This window comes from Sycon ciliatum, chromosome 9 (assembly GCF_964019385.1).
Source record: "Sycon ciliatum chromosome 9, ocSycCili1.1, whole genome shotgun sequence".
Classification (NCBI taxonomy): Eukaryota; Metazoa; Porifera; class Calcarea; order Leucosolenida; family Sycettidae; genus Sycon; species Sycon ciliatum.
In genome coordinates, this window is record NC_088651.1 from 13683755 (window position 1) to 13692912 (window position 9158).

The window sequence follows — 9158 nt, forward strand, 5'->3', positions numbered from 1 at the left end:
GTTCTATCAGCCAATCACAACTCTTCGCGAAATATTTACAAGTTCGATATAAGTTTCAAGCGTGGGTGCATGTCAGAAATGCAATCAAAACACTCGTACTCGTGTTCGATCAGCCTGCATCACAGCCCTTCGCGCTTCGCGCGGCGGGCTGTGATTAGGCGATCTCACACTCGTACTCTTGCTTGATTCCATACATCACAACGCTGAGCAGCTAGCTGAGCGAGTGCGGCACATACACGAATGGGGAATGCAGCGACTCGTCTAGTCTGTCAGTGTCATAGGTCTACTACTAGTACATGCTCAGCATGCACGAGCATGCTCTTGCCATCTACTAGTACACAGACTACAGCAGTCAGCACAGGTGTTACGTCGCTCCACTCTCGTTTCAGTTCTGGCACAGGAACTACATGACTTATTGTACTTGAGGAAGGCAGAGCGGAGCGTTGAAGACGACATCTCGCGTTGCTATTGCCGCATGATGATAGAGCTCTAGAGCTAGATCCACCCTGTCGGCGTGGGGAACACTTTTGGTAACGACTTTTTTTTTACGTTTTTTTTACGTTCCCGGTCCTAGCGTGCGCGGCTGGTCAGGCCGTCGGAGAGGCTAGGCCGTGGGCGTCGATAGGGTGCAAGTGGACAGCTCGAGCGAGTCCGCTGTTGAGTACGGAGTACTTGGCCTAGGCTTGGGCTTGGGTCAAGAGACATCAGACCCCTTCCGGCCGCTCTCCACCCTTCAACTTCAAGCGGCAGAGAAAACCCTTCCCATATACCCGGTAAGTGGCCTGGGCTGGGAACTGCATTAGTGCATAGAAGGCACTCGTGTGAGGAAATAATTGATGTCCTGAAAACGGGTTCTGTCGCGTTGAACACCGGAAATACCACCGTAAAATCCCGCGGATAAGCCCATGGGCGTATCTGTTTCACAAGGACATTTCGGTGGGCTTATACAAGAACATGGGCTAATACGCCGACACCACAAGTGTGCACAAAGGAAGTGAGAAGTGCATTGCTGAAAACCACTGTGCAAACGAAAACAACCGATGATTGTGTTGAAATGTACAAAAAAAACTACATGGCTGTACTACGTACATGGTATGACCAAGAGTCCATAATTTATGGACTCTTGGTTTGACCTAGGCCCATGGGCTTGTAGTTGTACGATGAAACTTTGTGACGCTGGAACTAACCCTGGGCTTATGCGCGAGCATGGGCTTATACGCGGGTGGGCTTATCCACGGGATTCTACGGTATGTTCTGCACCGGAAATTATTTTATGGCTAGCGTAGTTGCTGGCAGATGTATTGCCGGTACAAAGGTGTTTGGAGGCCACCCTGCTTCTTTAGCGGGGAACAGTTGTCATCTTAAATTTACGACTAAGTCTTTGGTAAGGCTGGTTTGGGAGTAGTCAAAGTGTTTTCCTCTTCCTCTCTCTCTCTCTCTCTCTCTCTCTCTCTCTCTCTCTCTCTCTCTCTCTCTCTCTCTCTCTCTCTCTCTCTCTCTCTCTCTCTCTCTCTCTCTCTCCCCCCCCCCCCCACGCACGCACGCACGTATGCACGCACCCCCCCCCCACACACACACATACATACATACACACACGTACACACATGTACCCCCTCCACACACACACACACGCACGCACATTACTCAGTCTGGCCCACAAGTACTTGTACTAATGTAGAGAGTATCATGGCTATTTTTCATTGATTGAAGGTGATGTGGACAGGGATTGTACTGGCATAGCTAGTAAGGCTCGAACGGTCACGGTTTTACCCCTAACGGTTAACTGCTCAGCTAACGGTCGGTTTTACGGTTATAATCTATAAGCCACGGCAATCCTGCGGACTCTTTTTTAACCGTATATTCGACTATACTCATTCAAAAAAATGTACCCTATTCAGTACAAAGCACACATGTACATTCTCTTGCATGCTCATTCATACATACTCTCTCACCAAGAGACCAGATATGACCGAGTTGACAGCCCATAAATTGCGTACGCGTGCGACAGCCTGCGAAAGTGCATACTTTGAAACGACCTGATACTTGAAAAATTGCCTGAAAAGTTACTGCGTAACCGTTATCTTTATCGGATAACTGTTAATTCTTCGTAACCGGTCTGCAAGCGGTTAATCGGACTAACAGTTTGAGCCCTAATAGCTAGGGTGTATTCAGACGGTCGTAAAAGGGTACATATTCGAACATGTTTCCTTAGTTTCATGGCTAGCATGACATGATGTTTCCTCTGGTCCCGCCCGGTAGCCTTTTCCTGCGCAACTTTTCCCAGCATTGAAGCGACGGAAACCAAATACCGTAGAATCCCGCGGATAAGCCCATGGGCTTATCTGTTTCACAAGGACATTTCGGTGGGCTTATACGCGAGCATGGGCTTTTTACGCCGACACCAAGTTGTGCTATTGAAAAGTATCAAGGAAGTGTGAAGTACATTGCTGAAAACCACTGTGCAAACAAAAACAACCGATGATTGTGCGGAAATGTACGAACAAAACTATAATGTGCATGACTACGTACATGTACATGGTATGGCCAAGAGTCCATAATTTATGGACTCTCGGTATGACCTAGGCCCATGGGCTTGTACGATAAAGCTGTGTGATGTTTGAACAAACCCTGGGCTTATACGCGGGATTCTACGATACTTGTACAGTCAGACCTCGCTTAACCGCACACATCCGTATTCCACAAAAATCCGGATATGTGAGGGAACTGGATAACCGAACACCGGTTATGTTGGATGCATCACGTATGCTGTAAATCTGCAGCCAGCTATTTTCTTCCGGATGGCGAGGGATCCAGATACAAGAGGACCGGATAAACGAGGTCCGACTGTATTTGGTAAATGGCGAACATGTGTCCGTGTATATAATTATGTCCCTTGAGCAGTTGCCTAAATCAAGTTATTTCATAGCTCTCCGTATATTTTCGGTATCTGCACTCGGAGCGTATATTTTTCGGCCGGCTATGCGACTAGCATTGTTTGGACATTCTGTAACCGTTTTGTGTTTTTTAAACTTTGCCCATGTGTCTTCACCGCTGCTCCCCTGTGCAGAATGCTCAGCCACGCAGACAACTCCAGGGTGCAATCCGTGCGTTCACATTGGACAAAGCGTTCTTCAACGTCCACTCCGAATGCACTCATCGCCTCACTAGGCTACTTGCTGACCGGTAATATCTGATACTCTGAAGAAGCCTGCGTGCCCTGCATCGCGGTTACCATGGCAAGTTCCGACAATGGCCTGTGGATGTACGTGGCGTTTGGCCTCATGGCCGCCGTCGCACTGCTGGCAATAACGCTGCTCACGGTTTGCTGTGTGTATTGTCGTCGGCGACGACGACGACGACGAGCGCGGTGGCAGCACGGGAATCAGGATATCCAAGCAGCATGTGTCAAGCCATATGCCAGCAGTACAACGTAGGTCTACCTTCACTTCAAGTACGGTATTTTCGGAATATAATAGAGAGGTTAAGATGCACGTTATTTCTGACGTGACGCGAAAGTTCAGCTCGCGTTATTTGCTCGCACGTCGAAAAATCAACGCGAGTGACCTGCTGCTCACGTCGAAATTTGGAGTTTTACGCCAAATTTGACGTGAAATTGCGCGTCACGTCGGAAATAACGTACATCTTAACCTCTCTAGTGGGCCATTCACACTACACCCATCATGTGGCGTACATGACGTTTTCGTCCGGATAGCCATGACAACATGGAACGCGGCGGGAAAATCGCACCCCTGATACGAAAACGTAGACGACGTATCCAGACCCTGTACCGAGGTGCCTTCCGTCGTTCCTGGCAGTTTGTGTCCAAAAGAAGCTGTGCGCACGCCTGTACGAAAAGCGTACACGTGCCTGTGTGAATGGACCTGCATGAAGACGACGTGTGCCAGTACGTCGTATTCCGAAACGTGGCGCGTACTGTAACGTGGTATGAAAAGCCTATAAGCCGTGCTTCAAGCGCTCACATTTCGTTCCAAAAAAGTCGTTGCCCCCATAAGGATTTTACTACACTGGTCAGATGAACTGTTGAACACAGGGTACATACCTGTACAGTCAGACATCGCTTATCCGGTCCTCTTTTATCCCAATCCCTCGCAAACCGGAAGAAAATAGCTGGTTACAGATTTACAGCATACATGATGCATCCAACATAATCAGTGTTCGATTATCCGGTTCCCTCGCCTATCCGGACTTTTTTTTTGTGGAAAACGGATGTGTGCGGTTAAGCGAGGTCTGACTGTACTTCGTGACAAACGTCTGGGTGCAGTTTATACTCCAGTGCGGCTTAATGAAACCCGGAAAATATGGTAGAGTGAAGTTTTTCGAAGTGAACTGTGCAGTGTATTCTGTCTACCAGGTAGAGATGGAATGGCCGAAATAAAGTAGCTGGTCGCAATCAATATCGCGGATTAATGGGGCCCCGAAAATTGGATATCCGGGGGACTTTTTGGGTTCTTTTGTTCAATATGGGCCGATATGAGAAAATGGGCCAAAATGTTTCGCTCTTTTTTAGAGATGCACTCTAGGAATTTCGAGATGCACTCTAGGAATTGCGAGATATTTGTAAAAACAAAAACACTGACTGTTTAGTGTTTACCAGGAAATGTTTCTGCATGTCCAAATTTTGCTCCTGTTGTGTGGTTTGGCTCTTTACAGCTGCTTGACCTGTCTGTCCATGTGTCCGTCTGTCCGTGCGTTCGTATGTTCGTCTGTTCATGTGTCCGTCTGTCCGTGTGCCCTGTCTGTCCATATGACCTGTCTGTCCGTGTGTCCGGCTGTCTTTCTCTCTGGGTGCATGTGACTCACCCCGCCACTACCCCTCCCCCTCTCTTTCTCGCCTCTCTCTCTCTATGTGTATGTGTGTGCATCTCTCTCTCTCTCTCTCTTTCTCTCTCTCTCTCTCTCTCTCTCTCTCTCTCTCTCTCTCTCTCTCTCTCTCTCTCTCTCTCTCTCTCTCTCTCTCTCTCTCTCTCTCTCTCTCTATCTATCTATCTATCTATCTATATCTCTCTCTCTCTCTCTCTCTCTCTCTCTCTCTCTCTCTCTCTCTCTATCTCTCTCTCTCTCTATCTCTATCTCTCTCTCTCTCCCTCTCTCTCTCTCTCTCTCTCGTATGTCTCGCCCTCTCTCACCATTCCCGCTCCCGTTCTTTTTCCTCCTCTGTTGCCCTGCAGCAATGAGAAGATAGAGAATGGTGGCGTTGTAATACCGGAATCCAGGAGCAGCCTAAGCGAGAGCCTCTTTGCAATGAAGTCGTTTGATATTGAACCTCCCCCGGGTACAAAGCTAGGCATCAGTACACCAAAAGTGGGGCCACTGGACACCAACGCGGATGCAACCGCTGATGGTGTGGATAAAACCGAGTATCCAATCATTGTTTCTCAGGTGAGCGTGAGAAACGTGTGCATGTAGGTGTCTGTGTATATGTATGTGTGTGTGTGTGGGGGGGGGGGGTATAAGTGTGTGTGTGAGTGTGTGTGTGTGTGTGTGTGTGTGTGTGTGTGTGTGTGTGTGTGTGTGTGTGTGTGTGTGTGTGTGTGTGTGTGTGTGAGTGTGTGTGTGTGGGGGGGGGGGGTGCGTGCGTGCGTGCGTGCGTGCGTGCGTGCGTGCGTGCGTGCGTGTGTGTATAAATACCTGTTAACCATGGACTGCTTCTGGCTAGATTAACTCTTGTGTAATCAATGGTGCTAGCGAAGCTTATATCAGATCCACTCTGATTTAGCCACCCACACTTGTACCAAGTATTACCTTCACTGGGGGCGGGGGTACCTGCAGTTGGATCCCGGGACGGATACCCTGATGCCGTCAATCTTTTTTCTGCACCTTGTCCTCACCGACTTACTGAGGCGTGGTGAGCCCATAAGTGGGATCATTTCAAGTCCACCCTAGTTTGGGGATTTCAGGGTGTCGGCCGTTGGGTGGTTCAATGGCCAATTGAGTCATCTTTCCAAGATTCCTTTTGAGTCTCTCTCTCTCCCCTCTCACGGGGAGACCCACGTGACCAGTTTTGGCAGTGAGCAACAAGTACAAGTACACGTGTGTGTGTGTATATTTTGCGTGTAATATGAAAAGAAAGAAAAAATACACACAACTATCCAAGCCGATTTTCCAGTCCCAGCAACTCTAATCAACTATACAGTAAGTAGTTTACATCAGTAAACAGGCGAAACATAGTGTGAACGGCTGAACAGTTGGCTGGGAATGACCCCCCCCCCCCCTCCTCCTCCCAGGTCTGTGCAGCCTGTTGGCATCTGCTTACTGCTTAGTGCCAGATGGATGGTGGAGGGTGGACGGTGGATGGTGGAGGGTGGACGGTGGATGGTGGAGGGTGGATGGTGGAGGGTGGATGATGGATGATGGAGGGTGGATGATGGAGGGTGGAGGGTGGATGATGGATGGTGGAGGGTGGAGCACCTTGTTCTGGACCGCATGGTGCAATCTTGTACAATGAGCTGTCCTGTTCTCGTCCATATGGATAAATGACACGCTGTGTTCTTTTCTCAGAATTTATCTCTAAATGTTTTTACCGAACTTCACTGCCTGAAGAGGCTTATAATCGGCCTGGAACTTGTATCTGAAATGCAAGCATGGAAATGATATAAAGACATATCTGAAAAAGGTGGCGAGAACAGCGATGGGAGATGTCAAGGCCGTCACAGCCGGGGCGGCTGAGGCCGCCCCACTTTTTCGCCTGTTTTTTTGTTGTTGTTTTTTTGAGCACATTACAACAAAGCACAATGATCGCAGCTTAGCGCAAACGTGACAAATCCTTGTCCCCAATCGTGGTTTGTTGCAGAAAAAAGTCTTTCATTGCAGTTACACTGAAATGGCACCAAATGCCTGGAAATGCTTGCAATTGGCTTCATTTTTTGAATTTTTTCCCGGGGGAGGGTAATGTTTGTCCCCGATCGTAGCTTCTTCGTTTGTTTCAGAATCAAAAAGACTTTCACTGTAGTTACCGTACACTGAAATGGCACCAAATTCCCGGAAATGCTTGTAATTGGCTTCAACTTTTGAAATTTTCTCCCGGGGGAGGACCCCCCGACCCCCCTTCCATAGCCACCCCACCTCCAAAGTCGGTGCGACGGGCCTGAGCTGTTGAACGCTGGCGGTGAGGTGGCAGGCCATAGGTACCACTTTGCGTAGGTCAGCAGCATAATAAAACGCCCTACTCATGCACGGGTTTGTGCCGACAATCATTTCATTTGCCTGCTTAAAAAGCGCTTGTGCGGTGCAGTGTATTATCTGGAGTGTAAGTAAACAAAAAGTAAATTATCGTGTCCGTTCCCAAAGGGAACTCACGACGGTCGCTATTACACCCGGTAAACCCTTGCGGCAGATGCAGCGCCTAACGGTGGGGGCGAGTAGATAAGTCTCACAACCACTGGCACAAGTGCCGAGAAAGACCCCATCAGCGGCGTCAACGTACCCCTGGAGTGTAAGCCGCACTTTTAATACCAGTAGATCGCCCAAACAAAGTCGCTGCTGCGGCTTTTACTGCCAAGGTCAAATTAACGGTGATCATCAGGGTAGATGTGTGGATTTCATGACAAAAAAACGTCTGTGCACACCTTGTACTCCAGCGGGCCATAACAACCCCCAGTACAGTTTACTAGTGTACTCCGGAAACCACTGTGTAAAACACTCAAACGTCTCTTATCCGGACGCCTCAGATACGGGCACGTCTCTCTACCGGGCACCTTCAGCTTGAGTTCCTATGGCAAAAATGCTTTGAAAATGGGAGGGGGGTTGAACTTTTTTCGTATGCGCAAGTGCTTATTTGTCACTCCCAACCTGTGAAATTCACACATTTTTATCTATGGATTCTTTCTGTAACCTGAACATGTGCAATGCGTGCCAGATAAACTTCTTCAAAAAATGATATGATACATGGTAGATGAGTTATTCTGAGATACGAGAAAATCTGAGATACGGGCAGTGCCCGGTCCCAAGGTGCCCGGATAAGAGACGTCCGAGTGTATTCATGGTTATCCGTTGCTTATCAGGAACGTTTGTCTTCATTGCAAGGACTCGGATGTTATCGCATGAGCTGATTGTTTTGTAACTGGTGGTGTTAGTGGCCATTATAGCGTAACGTGTAGTTTTTTTCTTCCATAAATGTGTCTTCATTGTGTGTTTGGTGTGTGATGACACAGGCGCAGGCTGCGCATGCACATCCTGCTGATACTGCTAGCGCTGGCGGTGGTGGCGGTGGCATCGTCACCGTTACTAACGGCGATGCCAGCACCAGTATCAACACCAACACCAACGCGGGCAGTGCACCGCTGGCGCTGAGTCGACGCGGCACCGCGGCGAGCACGTCGTCGAGCACGGCTCCGCTGCTGTCGCCCACTGCCGGAGCGGGTGCTGGAGGTGCTGGTGGCTGCAGTGCGCCACGCACATCGCGTGCCGATCTCAACGAGGTACATGTACAGTGTACTCGCAATAAGTTGCTCATTTTTTTTTAATCCCATGCTCACAAAAAGTCACGCATTCTGGTGTCCAAGATCGCTTGCGCGACCTACTGTACAGGCAGAAAACTTCGTCGGTCAATAATTTCGTCCAACTCCAAAGAAAGGGAGTTTGTCTGGTTGAAAATTCAGTGCATGGATCACAAGAGTGTATTGAAAAGCTGAACAAATCAACATTAGTCCGGCATTTAATTTAGTCCAGAAGCTCCTTGGACGAAAAAGACGAAATTAAATTCCAGACGAACATTTTCTGCTTCAAATAATATTATACAGTATCCAGATTTTTTTTTTACTAGAGCCACGTAAACCCGTCGTGTGTGAGCCATGAATAAGGGGAGTGGTGGCGTGGTCTGGGATGCTCTGCCGACCTTGGGTCTCGGCTTCATCACAACTAGGCGCGCCAATAGCAGAGAGAGAAAGAGAGAGAGAGAGAGTAAGTTACATTTATAAAGACAGGTAAGTCTAACAAATGAGGACTGAGACCTCTACAACAGGGTTTTTACGCCTGAAAGCAGGTGCATGATTTAACAAGCAGGTTGTCAGTCTAGATTTTATGCGCAGATGGAGAAAAAGCGCAGAATTTTTGTAATGAGATGAAAAGCAGAAATAATAAGAAATAATAAGAGAAGATGAAATGAAAGCCTGCTCACAACCCCGCCCAGCCTTGCGAAC

The 9158-nt window shown here is 48.4% G+C and overlaps 1 protein-coding gene across 2 annotated transcripts in view; it reads left to right on the plus strand.

Moving 5' to 3' along the window:
- The first annotated feature begins 567 nt into the window (after nt 1–567).
- Nucleotides 568–9158, plus strand: part of LOC135824722 (uncharacterized) — a 29569-nt gene continuing 20978 nt past the window's right edge. For both annotated transcript variants that reach the window (XM_065337431.1, XM_065337430.1), the window contains exons 1-2: nt 568–773; nt 3068–3430. In XM_065337431.1, coding sequence (XP_065193503.1) covers nt 3234–3430 — 197 coding nt within the window. In that variant the 5' untranslated portion in view covers nt 568–773; nt 3068–3233. The remainder of the gene's footprint in view (nt 774–3067; nt 3431–9158) is intronic.